The sequence below is a fragment of the Acomys minous genome, assembly GCF_964271855.1.
Source record: "Acomys minous genome assembly, chromosome: 17".
Taxonomy (NCBI): Eukaryota; Metazoa; Chordata; class Mammalia; order Rodentia; family Muridae; genus Acomys; species Acomys minous.
Window position 1 is genome coordinate 28,618,303 of NC_140500.1, and position 23,285 is coordinate 28,641,587.

At 44.3% G+C, this 23,285-nt stretch overlaps 1 protein-coding gene across 1 annotated transcript in view; it reads right to left on the reverse strand.

Annotated features, from left to right (window-relative positions):
- Positions 1–20,184: 20,184 nt before the first annotated feature.
- The window catches only part of LOC311588358 (uncharacterized protein), a 35,389-nt gene continuing 32,288 nt past the window's right edge, over positions 20,185–23,285 (reverse strand). Inside the window, exon 5 of the mRNA XM_084765936.1 lies at positions 20,185–20,617. Within this exon, the coding sequence (XP_084622062.1) occupies positions 20,487–20,617 (131 nt within the window). The 3' untranslated portion in view covers positions 20,185–20,486. The remainder of the gene's footprint in view (positions 20,618–23,285) is intronic.

The window sequence follows — 23,285 nt, forward strand, 5'->3', positions numbered from 1 at the left end:
TCAGAGTTCTTATTTTCTTATTTCATCTTTTTGCTAACAACTTGGTTGGTATGAATGGTGAAGCCCTTGACCAAGGGGAAGCTGCCCTCACTGTGTCTCAGGTCCCTAGCTGGCCCATCCATCAGACTGAACAGCAAGGGGACATGTGTTAGCAAAAGTTGTTTTTGGACATAAAAACTAAAACCAAATGTTCAAGACAATGTTCGAGACTCACCCCTGTTCGAACATCTTCAGGATTACAGATTCCAGTTTTCGTTCTACTTGTTACAAAAATAAACACGCACTTAGAGTAAGAGCTGCTTACTTAGCTGACCACCATTTATTGCATACAAGGCTTCCTCAAATATCAGTATTGATCCTTCATTTTGCTGAAATAGATGCTGCCGACCCTACTATCTTATATGGCTTCTGATTGTTAAACTTTCAAAGTACTCAGAGTTTACGTTATTATTCTTCCATTGTAGTTTCTTTTGGTTTAGACTAGAATTCTAATTCAAAATCACAAACACACAAACTTTAAAGATACAGTAGCCCCCACGAGCCATGCCAAGCTCCCCAGTGGATCCATGAAGCCACGGAAGGACTGAACTCTGTAACTTATTGTCCTTCCCGTCTTAACTAAACACATATCAGGTGGTGACAATTTGGGCTCTTTGATGAACAACTGTGACACTAACACAAACTCCTTCTGCCTTTCTTATCCCCTCAGTTTCACAGAAAGATTTGTTCTCATAGTGCGTCTTAGCCACTTCAGCATGTATCTTCTTTGTTTCCCTATCATACAGCAGCTGTTCCATGTGCTTGAGAGCCAGCAGCACCACTGTGTAGCCAGGGACTATGATTAGTAGAGTAAGGGTCACTGCACACAGTCACTGTGCACCACAAGTCACTTTGGTCACCATGATACAGCTATGTGACTGGTGGGTCACATACAATGCAGATATGCTGCACAAAAGGCTGGTGCCCACCCCACATCCCAGCGTCCAGATTCAGCTTTCAGCTCTCTCAATTACATTTTTTAGGCACTACTTCTATTTTGTTTGTATTTTTTTTCCAGCGCTCTTAAAAGTTTGTTTTAGTTTATATATAAAATGTCCTCATCCATCTGTGGGATATTATGCCATGTGTTGACAATATTTATTCTAAAGGATTTTCCCGATGCTCCAACATGTTTCCTAAAGCAGTATCTGCTTTGTGATTTGTAATTTCAGTGAATTTGTCATGACCCTCTGGTGGGGAATTTTCCTCCGGTGTTTGGAGATTTTGGGTTACATGTTTGTTTTCTTGACTTGGTAGGAAAATGCCATTCCTAGCCCAATTTCCCAACCATGGCCAATCACAACCGGTGGACCCTAGAGGAGGGAGCAAGGTGGGAACAGCGTAGGGGGCAGTGCATGAAGACCTGTCCGGGAGGCAGGCTTCAGTGAGATAGCTTGTTTAATTGGGGAATGCAAAGGCTATTTAAACCAGTCTTCCTGTGTGTATTCAGTCATCCTGAATGATCAGACAGGAGGAGGCCTAAGACTCCTGCCATGCAGCCACGCAGCCACGCAGCCACACAGCCACGCAGCCACGCAGCCACGCAGCCACGCAGCAAGACGAGGCTGAGCATGTGGAAAGCATGTTTTAATCTCTCGGTAAACAACTTTGTACTGAAGAGAGACACTCACAGCACCCCAGGGGAAGGGACAGGTTCCATCTTGCAGACCCATCTGTTCTGGTTTTGTTTTGTTTTCTTATTTCAGTTTCCACTGAAAGCTCTTAAAGACAGCTGAACATCTTTCCTTTTCCCAAGAACCAAGCCAGGCTAACTGTAGCCAAAACCAACAGCTGTTCATTTAACAGGTTTTTTTTTTTTTAAGAAGAAAAAGAAGAATCTCCTAGAGCTGCCAAGGCTACAGGGTGCTCTGGGCTCTTGAAGGACACACGTGCAAACATAAAGTGTCCACACCACTCACAGGTCCTGGGTGGGAGACCCCTGACTACTTTTTCAGGGAAGCTACTCGGTCTTTTGTGTCAGGCCATGTTGTTCGGTTCACACCTGAGCAAGTCTGTCCCACAGGTCTCCGGCATCTAAATACTTGGTCTCCAGGCAGCGGCTATTTCGGGGAGGATAAGGAGATGTGGTAGTGCTGGAGGAAGTGTGTCACTGGGAGCAGGCTTCAGATTTCAAAAGAACTCATGCTGCTTCCTGTGTTTGGCTTCTGTTTATGGTCTGAGGTGTGCACTCTTAGCTGCTGCTCCAGCCAGCTGCTGCCTGCTGCCTCCACTCTGCCATCATGAACTCTGACCTTCTGGAACGCTAAGCCCACAAAGGACTTTTCCTTCTATAAGTGGTTTTGGCCATAAGGTTTTACCACAGCAATAGTAAAGTAACTGAGACTGCTGATCCATGTTCCTCAACCTGTCAACCACCCAAATAATGACATGGATGCTTTTTATTACTATGATAGCTTGGCCTTAGCTTAGGCTTGTTCGCACTGGCTCATATAACTTAACTTAACCCTTTTATACTAATCTGCCATGTGGCTGTTACCTCTCCTCAGTACCGACACCTGTTTCTTCCTCCAAGTCTGGCTGGTAAATCCCTGCGCCTGATTCTTTCCCAGAGGTCTTATCTCTGCCTGGAAGTCCCGCCTATCCTTTCCTGCTTTGCTATTGGCTCTTAGTAAACCAATCAGAAGGTGATGGAAAAGATGTTTACAAAAGACAGGTGATACTTCATAAAAATAACAATACCCAAGTCTGCCTGTTCTCAATTCTTTGCTGGTACAGAAATCAGCATCTGAGTATCACAAAGTCATCCTTTACACAGTGCACAAGAGATTGCCCCGATATTCATCTATCTCAAGAGCTAGCTGGGGCTGCATTCCAGCTCAGCTCACAAGAAGGCCAGCTCCCTGTCTGGGCTATGTCCTTCTCGTGACAGGAAATATCACTGACTCACCAGCCTCAACTGTGTTTGGTCTCTGAGCAGTGGGTTTGCCCATCCTGAAGCTTCCAGTGCCTCCAGATTAACAGAGAGGGGGCCAGTTGACAACGCTGTTTTGGGCATGGTGCTGCCTTGCTGGAGGAAGTACATCACTGGGGGTGGGGGTGGGGCGGCTTTGAGAGCTTATAAACTCTCACTGATTTCTAGTTCACCCTGTGCTTTGATTTGCATTTGAAGACATGATCTCTTAGTTTCCTTCCTCACATCCCCCAATCCCCACCATTATGGACTCTCTCTCTGGAACCATACACCAAAATAAATTCTTTCTCTTATGAGTTGCTTTTGGGTTTTGGTTATTTTATCACAACAACAGAAAAGTAACTAATACTGGGTCTAATACAAAGATGGCCCCTGCCCGTGGGCTCTCCATAGTAGGAGCTAAGGACTGCATATCACAAGCTTTATACCTACTTGCTACTGTATAAAGCCTTGCTAGGTCAGAAGCAGTTAAGAGGCATGAATCAAAGACAACAGCCCAGACTGATGCCAAGAGGAGCCTGTCTTCACACTCCAATTTTACCAAGCATGTGTCATAGTTAGCTTGAATTGTAAACATGACACCCTAGAATTACCTTGGAAGAGAGTCTCAATGAAAGATTATCAACATTGGGTTTGTCTGTGGGCATGGCTGGATTAATCAACTCAATTGGTGTGGAAGCATCTACCCATTGTGGATAGCAGCATTTCCTAGGTGGGGAGTCCTAAACTATATAAGAGTGGAGAAATGGGTTTGACCACAGGCAAGCAAGTCAGTGTGTATGCTTTTTCTCCCTGTCCTTGACTGCGGATGGGATGTGACAACATGCTTCAAGCTCCTATCACTCTGACCTCTCTTCCGTGATGTACTGAGATACAGAATTGTAAGCACCAACAGAAAACTCTTTCTATTCTAAATTGCTTTTGTCAGGATATTTTATACAGTAACGGAAATAAAACTACAACATACCCAAATGTTTCTGCATTAAAAACAGGCTCAGAAATGTTTTTTCCTGCCATATCTTCTACTGTGGAGAGTGACACCAGCTTCTACCTGGCTCCAAAGCTGGTGTAGTACTCACTATCTCCATCACCGTCTCTATCACCATCTCCATCACCTCCTGTGTCACTGTATCCATCATCCTCACCATGTCTCTGTCCATCATCCTCCCCATCACCATCTCCATCATCTTCTCCCTTTTCCTCCTCATCACCTTTTCTATCACCATCTCCGTTAACTTCTCCTTCACTCTCTCCATCACCTCCTCTGTCACTGTATCCATCATCCTCACCATTTCTTTCTCCATCATCCTCTCCCTCAAACCTCTCTGCCCTGTTGCTTTTACTTCCTTTGTCAAGGGCCTGTCCACTTCTCTCCACACTCACTGGTTTGTGTCAACACAGTCTCCTGTGTAAATGTTTTTAATTATTAATCTTGTCTCTGGGAATTCTCTATCTCCGAATCTCCACTTCCATAGTAACACGTCAGCTAGAGACATTTTCTCAAAACACCAATATGATTATCATGGTCTTGTTTTAAAGCACCCAGTGTCTTTCTCTGAGGTGTACAGCCTACCCTACTAGACTCCACAGCCATGGTCACCTAACCATTTCCTGCCTCTCTGGTTCCTGTGCATCTCCTCCCACTTCACAACTCATGCCCAGGCTACAGAAGCACAGAGGTCTTGCATCATAAAGCTTTCATCACTGTCAGCACTAGTAGCTGCAAGACCTCATGCCATCAAGAGTCCTAGGAGAGCCATGCTACATGAGTAAAAACTGTACATAGTCTAGGCTGGCATCGTGCCTGGTTGGTTCATGATTTTCTTCACTGATGACCTAAAACATTAACATCTAGGAAATATTTTTGGTAAGCTTGAATGTATATCAAATAGAAATTTTAAAAGGAAAGTAAGAAGATATCTATCAACTGAAAAGAATATAACTAACTTCAGAACTTCATGGAAGTCGATGTTCTCAGTAAATTAAACACCACTTTTACTTCCCTTGTGTCTCTTATTTTATACCTAGGAGCAAGGGCTGCAATGTCTGTGGGGCCGGATGTGGGGCAATACCCTTATGCTGGGCACCTGGACTAGAAGGGTGTGAGATAAGAGGCTGCAGCACTGGCATCCCGTACAGCAGTATCAAACCAACTGGCAGACAGGTTCCCTGTGGGCCTGAATAGAAGCAGGCAGGCACTGGCCCAACCCCACAAGTCCAATCACCTCCCAGCCAAAGGCTGAAGCCAAAAGAGGCTGCCAAACCTGGAAGAGAGCTGGAGTTCATTCCTGCCATGGCTGTTTTGCTTCTCAGCTTCTGAGGACAGTGCCCGATGCCCATGGGACTAGATCTGACACCAAGGAAAGTATGCCAAGGGGCCCAGCTCGAAGCAGTCCTCAGCCCCTGATTTTCCCCCTTAGCCGTTGTGGATCCTCCCTCACCTTGTCCTGGGGGTGCTGGTGGCTGGCTGAGTTCCAAGGCTGATCCTTTCCTTCACATATCAGCAGTGTACAAGGGGTCCAAGTGAAACTTGAGCCTAGCCCATCAACTAAAGACATAGGGCGTCGTGCGGTTGGACCTGCTGCTCTCTCCTGCCCTGACTTGGAAGCCATGGGAGTTGCCACCTTCCTTGTTTCTTTGTTCTCAGAAGCAAGATGCCCAGGGCTGGCCAACGCAATTTCATCAGAAAGACAGCCTAGTGAGCGCCTCCCACACAGTAGCCCCAACCATCGTTAAAAGTGTCTTTTTCTTAGAATGCTATGACTTCCTAACAAGTTCAAAGCTCTTCGCAAAGTGATGTCACAGAGTGTATTTGTTCTCTCTGTGTGCTGCAGTCCTTGAACACCTGGAGACAGCAGTCTCTGCCGTCTCCTTCTCCCCCTGGATTAGACAGACCTTTCTGATTACATTTCACTCATCTTCATATGCGTCATGGTTTCCAGAACTATCCCGATGTTAGTCACTGTCTCAAATACAATCACCATTGCTCTATAACACCACATCCTAATCCAAAGCTCCATAGGGAGCCCCCAATCGATCCCAGGGCAGGAGAATCACCTCCTTACTAGAACTTTTCCCTATGTCTTTGTGAGCACAGCCAGAGATTACCTTACAATGTAGCACTCAACATGGCTGGCCTCCACTGAGGCCAAAAGGTATGAGAACACTCTGATATTCATACAATTAACTTTGAGAGGTCAAGTGTTTGGTGTAAATCACTGATCATTTTTTACAGTTAAGTTTGTCTCTGCAGGTACACAACTGAATAACTCATCTCTGGTCCCCCAAGAGCAGTGAGATCCCTTGTAATAAAATGCACTGGTTTATTCTGGTCTGTGCTGCTGTAACAAGATACCACAGAATATCTATTAAGGACAAAGCTTTATTTCCCACCATTTGGGAGTTTGGGAGTAGACATAGTATTAAAAATCACATGCACCACGGTGGGTCCCAGCACACTGCCAGAGGAAGGAGGACACCTGAGGAGGTAGAACATCCATGGGACTCCAATTACTTGAGATGATCTGACTGGTCCCTGGCAAAGATCCTCAAAGTACCAGAGCATGGAGTGAGGAAGAAGGAAGGCAGCCCCTGTGGAAAAGGGGGTCTCAGGATATGTGTGTGTACTGTGGGGAAAGGCAGCTCGGGACACTTGGCACTTGGAGGTAGTTTGGGACTATACATTGGTCACCTCCAGGAAGGAGATCAGCCACCAGACTTTCTGCCATCTCCATCCACAATGAGTAAGACCACAATGAGTAAGTTCAGCCACTTCTAGAAGAAAGAGAGGCAGAGGTTAAAGGATCCCTCCAGGGAGAGTTGGGTTCACTGCCACTAAAGATTCTCTCCCGACACTCAAACTCCCAGAAGGCAGCCCTTCACTTCAGTAAAGCACAACGAACTCCCCACTCTGAGATTGCTAAGCGGAGGTCCGCAAGCAGGAAGCCCTCTTTGGAAATGAGTACCAGGCAGACGCTTTCTACAAGAATGCAGTCAACTTGCCCTGAGTTCTCAACTGGAGATACCTCTGCCTCTGCACACTGTCAAAAGGAAGGCATCATGACAGGTGTTCTTTCATCTCATACAAAAAGGTGATGATGTAGAAATGCACCGGCAGCAATTGGCACACAGCAACCTTGGCCTCGAGAGGGATTCCACGGATAGCAAAGTGTGTATATGAGTCATGTCAGCTGTGGCCCAGTGGTTCCGTAGTTAAGCCATCTGTGGATTAAACTACCAGTATATTTTATTTTTTTCTTAATGCAAATATAATTCTGAAGTTGTTGTATTTTTAAATGTTAATCTTATTATGGGAAGAGATGCTGTCATTTTACTCTTATTTCCTGGGTTGTTTTATATACAGTCTTTCTGTGTTCCTCTTTCAGACTAACTAAAATTTTATCAGGAGTAAAACGCACTGTAGATGTTTATAGAATTTCAGTTCACTTTGGGAAAATGACACTTTTTACAGCAATGGCATTTCTAGATACTTGCATTGCTTCTCAACTTTTACAAACTAAATTGTGACTTTTAACTTAAATCCTCAGACTGGGGTTCTTAATCGTGTGGTGTCCTAAGGTCCTTACAGTCTCACTCTTTTTTTTTCCACAGTCTTCCTCTGTCCTCTCCTCCCAGTCCCACCCTCACACACCCTCCACTATCCCCCCACTCCCCACTCCCTCCACAATTCCCCATCCCCTTATCCTCAGAGAAGAGGAGGCCTCCATGGGTACCAACCCACCCTGGTTCATCAAATCGCAGCAGGACTAGGCACATCCTCTCCCACTAGGGCCAGACCAGGCAGCCAAGCTGTGAGTCTCATCCTAGTTAGAAAGGTAAATAGATTCCACCTGGCCAACTAAGAAGAGAACTTGAGGAGCCCTGAGTGAAAGGCAGCTGCATTATGGAGATCTAGCTTTGCGCCTGTGTTGTCCTTTTCCTTCTTTCCTGAATAGGAGACTCTTGACCCTGCAGAGTGGGATGACCAGAGAGTCAGCCAAGCAGAGACCAGAAAGCTGGTGACAAAGAGTGAAGCATACTCCTGACTTCCTAGAGGTGGGGGCATGCCCAGTGCAAGAGTCAGAAAATAGGATGACTCTGGAAACCAAACCGCAAGGAAGAAGCAGAACGCTCCTTCCCCGGTTACATTCAAGTGTAAGGAACTCAGGCACACAGCCACCGAGGCACATGAAACAGCATTTTTCCTGCATGCCAGTAGTATTAAATTCCCTCCTGGAGAGAGACTGCATGTGAGAGAAGCAGCCAGGCAATGGGGCACCATAGTCTCTAGGAATGTGGAAAGCAAGATTAACAGAACTCTGTGATGGTGTTGACACTGATGCCCACCTTAGACTTAATCTTTCACACATTGGCATGTATATTTTTTTTTGTATTACATAAACCAGTAAAGGCCCATGGGTGATGTCAGGTATAGGGACATAGAATGCAGGTTGTATGAATGGGAAACAGGAATAATGAGATAGGGTGGGGATGTGAGGGTTGAAGAGGAAATAAGGAGATATGAAAAGGTATATTAACATTAAAGTCTTTTGAAAATGCCATCTGCAGACCTAGTTCTGTAGCATCTTGCTAAAATGTATACATACACAAAATATGAAATTAGTTTAAATGGGGTTACCCTATAATGGGGACATTGACTATCCCAGATACCATAGACCATCAGATAAGAAGCTCAGGGTCAGGCAGGGTTTACTTCTTTTTGATTTGTTGGCTCATGAGTTTCTATATCCTTCTCCCCAACATCACAAGCTATTGCTATCCCTCCTAGTTAATCTGTGGGCCCTATTGCTTAAGATGCGTCACGGGACATAGTGGAGTCAAGATTGTGCACACTTGGAAGCCTCATCCTTGCTGGCTAAGTTTCAAAGCACTGGAAGGTGGCATGGATGCTACCAGGGGAGAAAAGTAATTAACAGTCTTGTCTATCTGTGTATGCTTCAAGCTACAGTAAGAGTTGTCTGGGAAGATATTCTCATTGGTGCAATTGTGGCGTGAATGTTACAGGAGTGGCTACTTTCTGCTGCTACTCCACATGACTGAACTCATGCCTGCTACCATTAACTGGGCAAGAAACCATGCCTGAGTATGTTACTGGTCTTACAGGAGAATCTAATAATATTAATACTATAAATTTACTAGATGATTATTAATATAGAGACCAATAACTGGCAAAGGTACACCAGATGAGTCTGAGCCTTTTCATTTTAAGGAGAACACTCAGGAAGTGTCAGGTGGGTCCGAGACATGCAGCAAAGAGAGGACTTGTGTCATTTAATTAGCATTTTAATTCCTTTGTTTGTGTTTCATGCTGTTGTTTTATTAACTTACATTCTAGCTTCATGGGTTGTTTCCATGGCCCTTTATCAGTTTCCTGCTTCCTGTGGGTACTCTAAAGAGTCAAAGCTAACCTGCACATAGGAGATAGACTGTGTAATTGTCTTTCCCAGTCTGAGTTACCCCACTCAAAATGGTTATTTTGGACTCCATCCGCTTACCTGTAATTATCTTGCCACTTCCAGCACTGTACTGAACAGAAGTAGAGAGAGTGGACATCCATGCCTTGTTACTAAGTTTAGCGGAAAAGCAGCATTCTTTTCTGCGTTTGGGCATGATGTTGGTTGAGAGCTTGCTGTATATTATATTGCCTTGAGTACGTGGAAACAGGTCCTCTGTGTTCCTAGATTCTCCAGGACTTTTATCATGAAAGAGTGTTGGATTTTTGTAGCTTTTATTCTTGTGCCTATTTAAGTGGCGGGTTACATTTATTGATGTTTATGTATCTTCAGCCATCTCTACACTTCTGGGATGAAACTAATTTGACTACAGTGGATGATCTTTTTTATGTGTTCTTGAATTCAACTTTCAAGTATAAGTATTCTATTGAGAAGTTTGGCATCTATGTTTATCAGAGAAATTGACCTAACCCTGGGTCTTTCTCTAATTTTGATATTACAGTAATAATAATTGTCTTCATATGGACATGTAAGTATTCTTTTCTTTTCTAGTTTATGAAACAGTTTGACGAGTATTGGTGTTAGTTCTCCTTTGAGGGTCTGGTACAATTTTGTGCCTAATACACCACACCCTGGCCTTTTGTAGTTGGGTGCTGATGTTATTTTTAGAAAAGAGTGTTTGTTTCTCAATTTCTCTCTTGACCTGGCTACCACACAAATAATTGAGGCTCTAGTGTACTATTTAAACAAGCTTCTCAACACAGGAACTGAGCAGTTCTTAACCCTCTAAGCTAATCTGGTTTCCTCCTCCCAGCATACATCCCAGAGATACTTGCACTCTGTAGTTTTCCCTGCTCCAGCTCCCTCTTCTGGTCTCTCTTGGACATCTCCCATAGCTGAATCCCCTACTTCCTCCTCTAACTCCTCCTCCCCTGGCTGGCAGGAAGTCCAGCCCTATTCTTTCCCCTGCTCAGCCATTGTCTGTAAGCTACTTTATTGGCATATCAGGGGACAATTGGGGAGCAGCATTTACACAATGTGGAGACAAAAGATTTTTCAGAACAAAGATTATAACCAGATATGGGGGAGAGGTACAGAAATCAGCATTTGAATTACACAATAACCTTATGCCTACAGTAGGGAGTTCTTGAATTGTTGTTTTTATCACAGTGGTTGTTATAGGTCTGTTTAAATTATTTTCTTCATTGTGATTCAAGTTTGATGGCTCAACTTGAAATTCGTGTCTTTTGGGTTTTCTAGCTTAACACAATATACGTTATTAAAGTATGTCCTTACGAGCCTCTGCATTTCATCAATATCCTTTGTAATATCTTTCTTCTTACCTCTAATTTTATTGATTTGTGTTTCCTCTCTGCCTCTTCCAGTTAATTTGGCTATTGGTTTGTCAATCCTGTGAACCTTTTTAAATAATAAACTCACGGACTGAGAAAACAAGTGCTTTCAAATTAGTGATTGCATAGCACTAGTTATGAGTAGCAAGGTGTGCAACTAAGGCCTTGCTCAAAGACCTCGAGGTGGAGCCTCTGTGGCGTCTTTGTTGTGTTAGTGATCACTTAGCCCCTAAAAAGAAGACTAGGGCATGCTTCCAAGGCTGAGTCCTCTTTCTAGAAGGAAAATTGGGTTGGGAATCTGCAGGAGAAATCCTGGTGAGGCTGCCTTCTTTTGTGTGGTACAGGATAGCATGCCTGCTTGATGAGTCAGGTCCTGTGCATGAGCATAAAGATGCCCTAAAAGAAGTTAAAGCTATAAGACAAATTTTGCTGCCACGAGAAGACAAGGAACAAGTCATCAGGCTGTTACGGGAGCTGTATGCCCACTTCTAAGTGTAGTAAAGAGTACATCTGTGGCCAAGATGATGTGCTTTTCATTTTGTTTTCACTCAATTCTAAATTTTTTTAAAAACTTATTTTTCTTCCTGATTTCTTCCTTCACCCAATCATTATTCAATAGTGTGTCTGCTTAGTCTCCATGACACTGTCTACTTCCTGTAACTCTATTGCTGTTGATACCTAGCTTTAGCCCACGGAAATCATATAGAATCCAGGATACTATTCCAACTTTCCTGTATTTGCTGAGATTTTGTGTCCTACTATGTGGTCAACTTTGGAGAAAATTCTGTGGAACAGTGAGAATAATGTCTATCCCTTAACGTTTGGGTGGGTGTTCTATAGAAGTCCTGTTGGGTCCATTTGCTCTATAATATCACTTACTCCAATGTTTCTGTTAATTATTTTTTTAATCTGATGCAGTTCCAAGGTAGTGGGTGTGCGGTCCCACCAGGGATGTGAAAGCTACTGTCTGGGAGGGTGGGGTGCTCAGGACTCCACATGGTCCTCAGGTAGCCAGGGCTTCCGTCCTGAATTTCTATTTCTCACTGCATTTAACAAATGTTTGAGTTTGGCTGAGCAGTTATCAGACAAAAATGCCTGTGAGGTGTATGGATTATAAAATATAAACCAGATATGGGTCCTTTGAGACTGTGGTATATGATGCATACATACAAAAAAGATCTCTCTTTTGTTAATACTCAAAGGTCCAGCACTGCATGTACTAAATTGTTAGTGGGCTCATTTCTACAGAGATTGCGAGGCTGTGTTGACATAAGACAGTGAGACTAGCAATGGGTGTCCATCCCTCCAGAAGGGAAGCTTGGTGCCACAAGCTGGGACCCTGCTGTCCCACCTGCTCTGCAGCTCTTCAGACAGCACCAAAGGGTCACCAGAATTGTGCAAATATCTGCTTTCCCTGCTCCCTGTCGCCACAGTGGGGCCCGGAGCTACATGCAGTGACTCAGACCTCTTCCTCTGTGAACTGAATATTGAGGGATGAAATCCAGCTAGATAAATAAACCAAGTCCCTGAGGCAACGATGCTTGTCAGCTTCCATAGCCAAGAGAATTTTCCCATACGCAACACCCTGCAGGGCAGCCGGGAGTCTCCTCATATTTCAGATTTGGGAGAAGGAGGGGACACAAGAGACAACAGGCGATCAGCCCTGTATCTATCCTAAACCACCATTCCTCGCTGTGTTGAAACCGCTGAAGACCAGGGGACTTTCATTTGAAGAGGACATGAGTTTGTTCACAGCTGGCTGCATCCTGTCAAACAGCAGACAGAGAGGCAGGGCACACGTGTGGAGGCTTTACGGGGCTCTAGGAGGAGACACTGGCGGGCCAAGGCTTGGTCCTATCATTAATGTTCCTGCTGAGCCACTTAGAACAGACAGGCCTGTCTCATGAGGGACAGCGTCTCACCAAAGAAGGAAATGCAGTGTCTTTCCTGGCTCCTAACTGTCTGTGTGGGTAAGGGACTGCAGAAGAAAGAGGCAAGAGCACATCTTGATAAAAAGCTATTCCCAACTGGCCATGTCATTATCTATTAAGAATTGTGGAGGCAGGTTTACAAACATATAGGTGTTTTCTATTACACTTGCGTGTGTGTGTGTGTGTGTGTGTGTGTGTATGTGTGTGTGTGTGTGTGTGTGTGTGTGTTCACACTCCATGTGTCACAAAGCTGTACGCATGTTAAAGAACAACCTGCATTCCTTTCCTTTCACCCTGTGGGACACAGAGACCAAACCCAGGTGTCAGGGTTGGTAGCAAGCACTTTTAACCCATTAAAGCTATCTTGCTGACTCAACACGAAGTGTTTCGTGATAAGCCTCAACCCTGTTTCTTACTGCTCTAGCCAGGGTCTTGCCCTCTGTCCAGGGTCTAGTATAATAGGATTTAGCCACAGACCACTAGAAAAGAGGAAATCTCAGGGCTTCATAAGGTCAAGAGAAAAGAAAAGCACCAGCCTGTTGCCTCGCCCAGGACCCTGATGGCTAAGGCTAGTTGGAAACAATACTAGGAAAGGAGGGCAAAACAGACTCTGTACTGGGTAATACCTCCCTCATCATGGCATATACACACTAACAGCGCCCTGTGACACATGTGTCCCAGCGCTGTACTGGGAGGGAATGCCAAAAGGACGCAGTATGAGCTTTGGGCTCCTCAGCGGAGTCATCCACAGTCCTGGTGCGCTGCTCTGCCTCTTAGGCGCCGCTCCCAGCACGGGTGGCTGGAGGCTGAGGGCCCCGCAGAAAGACTCTGATAAGAACCGCATGAGCTGCGTGCAGAGCACCCTCTCCCACACTGGACACTGTTTTAAAAAGGTAAACAGAGAGACAGTGAATTCTACGGCACTTACTTGAACACGTGACAGATCACAAATCAGGAACTCCAAACCAGAGATGGTGTGGAAGCTCCAGTGAGGTAAAGCAGCCCGCCTGAGGGCTCACTGTTGCGCAGTTGCCCATCTGCTCTGTCTCACTGACAACTCCCTACTCACAGAGCTCCCTGTTAGCCGGCTGCCGCTGATTGGCAGGACTTACCGCTCTGTTTTCCTTTAACATGAGAAAAGGCTCAAATGAAGTTTTGCTAATGTTTACAGAGCAAGCAAGGTTGAAGTCACTTAACCCGGCTTCATCCGCTAAGGGATGCTTCAGGGCTAATCGCCGTCTTCATTTTCTTTAACAAGAGGTTATGAACTGTGTAGCTACCAGTGCCGTTTGGATGTAATCTATTTCCCTGCAACACTTGCCTGGGCTTACTCAGCTGGCAGAGAGCAGCCTGCAGGAAGAGGGCAAGCGTTGTGTGCGGGGGTGGGGGTGGGGGGGTGGAGGAACTCTGGTAAGCCTACAGGGCTCTGGGCCAGGTCACTGAAAATCTGTTTGAAAACAAAAACAAAAACAAAACTCACTTTCTATGTCAGGTGAGAATATTCAACAGTGGAAGACTCCCTGCTGCTTTGCCAGTTAAGGCTGAGGAGCCCAGAAGCCCCGATCAAAGCCAGCCTCACACACTGGTTAAGGAAATGAATCTATTGGCTGAAAGGAAATTCAGCCATCGAGGCACATGCTAACCGCAGAGCGAGGAGAACCTAGACAGACCCCTCACTAAGTCATCTATCAGGTCATCCAATGATCTGGGTCTCCATTGCTTGATTCTCAACGAACCCCCTCTTGCCCTGTTATTTCCCAGCAGGGCACTTTGCCTCCCTGATTTAAAAAAAAAAAAAAAGGCTTTAAGTGCCAAAAGACACCGTGGCTTCCAGAGCTTTCGTTTTGCCCACCTACCAAGTTAAAGAAATAAATAAATAAATAAATAAACTGAGTATATCCAAGTGTCTAAAGTGGCTTACCATACAACCCAGGTCCTCAGTGGTCAAGGTCCATGGCATGTTTTCACTGTTTCCGTCTTCACTAAAACATCCTTTCTTTCTCTCCCTTCTCTCATCGCTTGCTTTCTCTCACCCTCCACCTCCTAGACGGCCTTGTTCATTCTTTCTATAAACAAAGGTATAAATTACCACTTAGCTTGAGCTGCTTAGCGGACCCCTGCTCTTTACACCGCCGCCGTGCTCTGTAATGGATCGCCGCGGTGCAGAGGCGCAGTCCCGGCAATCAGGGGCCTTTGATGGAGAGCCCAGGCTACATAACTCAGGACATCAGAAGCATTTCTCCCCTGATGAAGCTCGGTTTAACGCAAAAGAGACATGTGTTTCCTGTCCATTTTTCTAAATCGATTGAGTCATTTGTCTAATTTAAACACTCTATAAATTAACCACATCTTCCTGAGACAGGGATGAGGTTGAGGTACTTGATATATGCTTTTTCATAGGGCTTGAATCCATCACTGTCTCCCTCAAGGCCCCTTGGCTTTCTCCTGAGTGGGCAGGGGCCCCATAACTCTCTGATCTACTCCATTTCCCTGACAGCCCTTAGCATCCTCGTTCAGACGATTTGGTCAGAGAATTATGGCTGACTTCAGAAGACGCAGACTGAAGGCTAAACTGGTACTGCATCATTCACTCCCCAGTGACTGTTAGTACAGCCATCAGACTCTGCAACCTCCCACCATCCCTTGTCCACTCTTACATCGTGAGAAGTGACAAACAAAAAGTTAATGAAGGCAAGTTGGGTGCGTGTGCATGAAGTAATCAATTAAGGCACCAGGTTTGCTAACTCGGTAAATTGGAGGGGTGAGAGGACTCACATTTTGTTTGTCAATTTGTTTGGTTCAGGAGCCTTCCAGAAGAATAAAGACCTCTCAAGACTTAGCATCTGCAGATGGGGGAGTCCCTTGACTTCCCAAGTCTTTGCTTAGATACAAAGTAGACTCTGCTTTATTACCATTTCATTAGACTCCATGTTGTTTTTAAAAGTTACTCTTAGTGACGCATTAAATCACATCCTTAGAAACATTTAACCTGGAAGAAGATTAAAGGCTACTGAATTTTAGCCCCTTATTTTATGAACAGCCTGAAAATGGCAAAGGGTATCAAGTGAAATAAAAAAATATTCTCAAACCCTGGCTCTGGTTTCAGTGGTTAGAAAATGTGAAGGTAGGAATTACACAACCCTCTCATCACTGAAATCACGTGGTATTATACACAGGTTGCGGTCTAAGGCCACAAGGGATGTTCAAAACTGATTGTGAAAGCAAAATAGGAAATTTTGTATACTGTCAAACTGAAAAGAACCTAAGATGTAAAAGGTATCACTGCATAATTTAAAACTGTGTGAGAAGGCTGGAGATGTGGCTTAGTGGTTTAAGAGCATTTGTTATCCTTGCAGAAGACTCGGGCTTGGTTCCCAGCATCCCCATGGCAGCCCACAACATCTATAACTCTAGTTCCAGGGGACCTGGCACCCTCTTCTGACTTCCTCAGACACAAGGCACACTCGTGGTACACAAACATAAATACATGCAGGGAAAATATTCATACATATGAATTAATCTAAAGTAAAAATATTTTTAAAGACTGGAAGGGAATTCAGTGTGCTGGAGAGTTAATAGCAGTATCACCACATATAACTCAATTTTTAAAAGATTGTGTTTTGATGTGTGGATACCCACGTGGGTGCATGTGTATGTATGTGCTCTTGTGAAGGCCAGAGGTCAGCAATGACTATCTTCCTCAATTGTTTCTCTATATTATTTTTGAAAGAATCTCTTAGTGAACCTGTATCTCATGAATTCAGATAAAAGTCCCCCAACTCCACCCCTAAGCACTGAGATTATAAGTTACGTGTCACCACACCTAGATTTTTATGAGTGCTGGGGATCTGAACTCAATCCTCATACATAAATGACAAGGACTTTACCTCCTAGGCCATCTCCCCATATATATGTGTATAGATAGGTAGATAGATAGATAGATAGATAGATAGATAGATAGATAGATATAGATAGATATAAACTTGTCTATGGTGGCCAAACAAGGGTGTCAGACCTGCTGAACCAGAGTTGTGAGCCACTACGCAGGTGCTAGGGGTTTGAACCTGGATACTCTGGAAGTGCAGCCAATGCCCTGAACCACTGAGCCAGCTCTCCAGCCCCACCTATATTTTATTTTTAATACAAAGTATAATAAGAGGGGCTGACAAGATTGTCCAGTGGTTAAAGTACTTGTTGAGCAAACAAGAAAACCAAACTTCAGATCCCCAGAACCTAAGCGAGGGCCAGGTGAGCATGGTGACCCAGCTGTAATTCCAGAGTCAAAAGGCAAGGACAAGGTCACCTGAGCAAGCTGGCCAGAGAAACTAGCCCACTGACAAGCCCTTGTTTTAAGCAAGAGGCCTTGTCTCCAAAGAATAAGGTGTAAGAGCAAGTCAAGGAAGATGACATCAAACTCAGAGCACACACATACACACACAGTGCACACATGCACACATGCACACATGCACACACACATAGGCACACACAGGCATGCACATGTGCACATGCCCCCCCCACACATAATCATGTGAGCAAACAAACGCACACATGCACACCATACACATACATACATGAAACATACATAGAAGAAAAAATGTACTTGAGAAAATCCTGTCTTAAAAGAATTCACTAGATTCTTAAGAATTTCAAACAATGGATTTTTGGAAAAGCATAAGACAATTAACAATTACGACTCCCATGGGATCTCTGAACGTTACAAGAATCATACACAGAATATTTAAGCAAAGCAAGCATATAGCATGGAAGGGTGTTTATAGAAGTCCTAACCACTGAGAGACTGAGCGTGCTCCTGGCTGCCACCCTCTCTGCCTCCTTCAGTCTGCGGCTCTCAGCGACCTGGCCTGGATGCCCTGTGGCCTCCACCTCTCCTGTCTGAGCTCTTAGACTTGGGCATCTCTTGTCTGAAGATTATTTGTTGGTAGTTAAATTCCAACTCTGGCTCTTCCTCTTCATTCTCTCAAGATGTCGTAGTTTTGTGTTCCACCAGCCAATTTTCTAAGCCTGGGGCTTTACTGCTGTTCCCATTGAGTGATGCTTTAGATTTATTTTATATTTTATTAGTTCCTTGAGAATTTTGTACAGTGCATTTTGAGTATATTTATCCCTTCATGCAGCTCCTCCCAGGTTGAACCCTGCAATCCCAACCAATCCAACTTTGAGTCTTTTGTTTTTTATACCCGTCGAGTCTAATTTGCACTGCCCATATATTCTTGGATGTGTGGCCTTCCATCAGCATCCCTGATGTACCAGGGCCCACACTCAGAAAGCCAACTCTCTCTGTCTCTCTCTCTCCAGGCAGCTATCAATCACCAAGAGCTCCTTGGCTCGGAGTGTGACTCCATCCCTGCCTGCTTGCCTTCTCCATGCTACAACTGGTCTGGCTTGAGTTTACACATGTCTTGTGCATGCGGTGAAAACACGTATGTACAGCTGTCTTGTTGTGTATTTGTAGCCATTCACAACCTCTGGTCCTTACACCCTTTCCAGCCTTCATTCTGCAGTGATTCCTGAGTATTTAGAGGATAAAGGATGCTGTGTATGCCTCAGTTAGGGCTGAGCATTTTGCAGTCTCTTACGCCTTGACCAATTGTGGATTTGTGCTAGTCACCACCTACTGCAAGCTTCTTAGGTGAAGTGTAAGAGAGCCATTAACCTGCATATATAACAATACGTCATTAGGAGTCAGCTTTGTACTATGTTTATCAGCAAATAGTAGGAGGTTCTCTGCTCAGGCCAATGACCTGTCTAACCACAAGTTCTTGGCCTGATAATGGAGTCACATAGGGGCTTCAAATTGTGGAGCAAGTCTTACACCCAACCAGAAAGCATATGCCACAATGTCCATGCCATGATTGCAGCAGTAGGCAAGGCTTCCCTGACCAGTCATGACCGTAGCTTTCCTGGTTCACAGCTGGGTAAGCCTGGTGATTACCTTTCTTCTCCAGGAACACACAGGGCACCTTCCAGCTGCCAGTGGAGAAGCTTGCAGCTCAGTGCTCACCTCATATGCTCGTGTTCTGCCACTCAAGTCAAGTGCGTCACCACATACATGCCATTAGCCATAGGCTCTCACTGCCAAGTTCTGGGGCGTGACCACAATGTTGGCAACTGCCTGCGATGTTTGAGGTTCTGTGGAACCTTACTGGCCAGGTTTCTGAAAGAGATAGATTATTCCAGACACTAGACATTTTATTTGTTAGCCTGTGGCACGGATAGCCTGCTATTGTGTAACTCCAATAGTACATTTTAATATATAGGCAGAGACAGGATCTCTCTCTCTCTCTCTCTCTCTCTCTCTCTCTCTCTCTCTCTCTCTCTCTCTCTGTGTGTGTGTGTGTGTGTGTGTGTGTGTGTGTGTGTGTGTGCGTGCATCTATCTCTGTCTCTCACACACACACATACACACTCACACACACATACAATTTAGGAAGTAGGTTTTCATGTGATTTTTTAAATCTGTTTTATTATTTATCCTTCTCTACAGGGCCCTCCCACCCCCCACCCCAATTTAGTCCCTTCCTGCTCTGTTATCTCCACTAAGCCTTTAAAAACACTTCATCCCATCTCCCCTAGCCTGACTGTCTGACATGGCCCTTTACTCATTTCTTGACCTCCGTCGTTATTCTGAACGAAACACACATATCCGAGAGTTCAAAGCTAACACCCACAGAGGCAGGCATCTCTGTTGAGTTCAAGGCCAGCCTGGTTCACACAGTGAGTTCTAGGATAGCCAAAGCCACATAGTAAGATGCTATCTCGAATAATATCCACAAATTAGAGAACACACATGACAGTTGTCTTTCTGGGCCCGGCTTATCTCACCCAGAATGTTTGTTTCCATATATCCATTTACCTGTGAGTTTCATAATTTGTTTTTCTTTAGAGCTAAAGAATATTCCACTGAATATATGTACCACACTTTCATTGTCTATTTAGCAGTTAATGGGCTTTTAAGGTTTTTTTTTTGTAGCTGTTGTAAATAGAGTAACAAATGAGCATCAAACAGGATGTGTCTCTATAACATGACATAGAGTCACTTGGGTATATGACCAAGTGTGGTGTAGCTGGATCATGTGTCTCTATTCAGCTTTTTGAGGTATCTTTACACTGCATACCAATTTGCACTGCCACCAGCAGTGAATAAATGCTGCACTTTCTTTATATTCATTCCAGCATCTGCCATCTTTTGCGGGCGGGGGAGGGGGGGTGCTGTTGTTATTTTATTTTCTTTTACTTTTTTGGTTGATAATGTTATCCTTCTTATTTAATTATTTTCATACGATATTTTTATTAACTAAGTTACTTATTTACCTTACATCCCAATCCCTGCTTCCCCTCCCTCCTCTCCTCCCAGTCCCTGCCTGTCACCTCCTCCCCCATCCATCCATCCATCCATCCATCCATCCATCCATCCATCCATCCTCCCCTTCCCCTAAGGAAAAAGGGGGATCTCCTGTAGATATCATCCAGCCTTGGCTTATCAAGCTGCAGTAAGACTCGGTGCATCTTCTTCCATCAGAACCATATCAAGCAACCCAGTTAGGGGACAGCCCCTGCTCCCACTTTAGGAGCCCTACATGAAGACCCAGCTAGCTGCATGACTGTTACACATGTGCAGAGGGCCTAGGTCCATCCCATGCAGGCTCTCTGGTGGGCGGTTCAGTCTCTGTGACCCCTATAGGCCCCGGTTAGCTGGTTCTGTAGGTTTTCTTGTGGTGTCCTTGACCGCTCTGGCTCCTTCAATCCTTCCTCACCCTTCTACCACAGGATTCCCCAAGCTCCACCTGATGTCTGGCTGTGGGTTCTCTGCGTGGGTTTCCATCAGGTGCTGGACAAAGCTTCTCTGATGACAGTCTTGCTAGACTCCTGTCTGCAAGTGTAGCAGAATATCATTAATAGTGTCAGGGGTGGGCTCCCTCTCATGGCGTGGGTCTCAAGCTGGGCCAAGCATTGGTTGGTCAGTCCCTCAATTTCTGCTCCATCTTTTAGCCCTGCACATCTTGCAGGCAGGACAAACTGTGGATCTAAGGTCTTGTGGCTGGGTTGGTGTCCCCCTCCCTCCATTGGAAGTGTTGCCTGGGTACAGGAGATGGCCAGTTCAGACTTCATATCCTCCATTGCTGGGAGTCTTAGTTAGGGTCACCCTAATAGATTCCTGAGAGTTTCCCTTGTCCTGGGATTCTAGCTTGTCCCAGAGATGCCACTCCTCTCCAATACAGGTGTTGCTTCCAGTACTTTCTTCCTCCATCCTCTCCCCACCTCATCTCTCCTGTTCCCATCCCCACCTCCTCCCTGACCTAGTGGCATCCCTCCATCCACCCCATATCTAATCCATTTCCCCTTCTCAGTGAGATTCAAGCATGCCTCCCACTTGGGCCCTCCTTGTTCCTTAGCTTCCTTGGGTCTGTGGTTTGTAGCGTGGTTATCCTGTACTACATGACTAATACTCACTTATAAGAGAATACATGCAATGTTTTTCATTCTGGGTCTGGATTACCTGACTCAGGATGATCTTTTCTAGTCCCATCAATTTGCCTGCAAATTTCACGATGTCATTGTTTTGAGTGGCTGAGTAATACTCTGTTGCATAAATGTACCACCACATTTTCTTTATACATTCTTCGGTTGAGGGGCATCTAGGTTGTTTCCATATTCTGGCTACAAGAAGTAAAGCCACATAGTTGAGCAAGTGTCCCTGTGGTACGGTATAACATCTTTTAGGTATATATCTAGGAGTGGTATAGCTGGGTCCTGAGGTAAAACTATTCCCAGTTTTCTGAGAAATCACCAAATTGATTCCCAAAGTGGTTGTACAAGTTTGCACTCCCACCAGCCATGGAGGAGTGTTACTCTTAATCCACATCCTCGCTAGCATGTGCTGTCCCTTGACTTTTTGATCTTGGCTATTCTGACAGGTGTAAGATGGAATCTCAGAGTTGTTTTAATTTGTATTTCCCTGATGACTAAACATGCTTAAGTGCTTCTTGGCCATTAGAGATTCCTCTGTCGAGAATTCTGTTTAGATCTCTACCCCGTTTTTTAATTGGGTTATTTGGTTTATTGATGTCTAGTTTCATGAGTTCTTTAAAAATTTGGGTATTAGCCCTCTGTCGCATGTATGGTTGGTGAAGACCTTCTCCCATTCTGTAGGCTGCTGTTTTGTTCTATTGGCAGTGTCCTTCGTCTCATAGAAACTTCTCAGTTTCATGAGGTCCCGTTTATTATTTGTTGATCTTAGTGCCTGAGCTGTTGGTGTTCTGTTCAGGAAGTTGTCTCCTGTGCCAATATGTTCAAGACTGTTCCCCACTTTCTCTTCCATTAGATTTAGTGTATCTGGCTTTATGTTGAGGATTTTATCCACTTAGATTTGAGTTTTGTGCAGAGTGATAGATACCAATCTATTTGCATTCTTCTACATGTAAACATCCAATTAGACCAGCACCATTTGTTGACGATGCTGTCTGTTTCCATTGCACTTTTTGTTTTAAAATCTTAGTCATTCCAATTTAGGATAAAATGAAATCTAAAAGTATTTTAAGTTTGCATTTCACTGATGGCTAAGGAGTTGAACATTTTAAAAATATTTCTCAGCCATTTTTATTTCATCTTTTGAGACTCTATATTTAGTTCCATTCCCTCTGTTTTTTCAATTGAGTTGTTTGTTTTGTTAATGTTTAAGGGGTTTGTTGTTGCTTTAAGATTTATTCATTTTTATTTTGCATATGAGCTTTTGCTTTCATTAGGTATATGTACTGTATGCATGCCTGGTATCCACAGAGGTCTAAACACAGTGTCACAGCCCCAGAAACTGACATTATAGATGTTTGTGAGCCACCATGTGGTTGCTGAGAACCAAATGCAGGTCTTCTGCAAAAGCAGCAGGTGTTTTTAATTGCTGCTGCCATTGCTCCAGTCCCCCGATGTTTAGGTTTTTTCCATTCTTTGTGCATTCTAATGTATAGTTGATAGTAATTTTTCTCATTCTGTAGGCTGCCTCTTCTCTCAGATTATGGTGCTCTTTTGTGTATAGATGTTTTTGAGTTTCATGAGGTCCCATTTATTAATTGTGGGCCTTAATGCCTGTGCTATCAAATCCTGTTCACAAATCCTGTGCTAATAAGATCATGTGTGGTCTCTACTTCTTCCTCTAACAGATTCGAGGTAGTGGGTCTTACGTTGAGGTCCTTGACCCATTTGGAGTTGAGTTTTGTAAAGAGTGAGAGATTTAAAAAAAAATCAAGTTTCATTCTTGTACATGTACTGTTTTACCACCCTTTGATGAAGAAGCTATATTCACTCTGACATGTATTGTTGGCCATTTTTTTAAAATCACGTGTTTCTAGGAGTGTGAGCTTACATGCTGGTCCTCAGCTCTGTCCCATTGATTGCTATGTCTGCTTTTATGCCTGTACCATGTTGTTTTTATAACTATGGCTCTGTATAACTTGAAAACTTGGATGATGGCACTTCTAGCAGGTTGGGCTTTTTTTCTTTATTATAAAAAACAAACAAACTTACAAATAAATTAAAATATTACA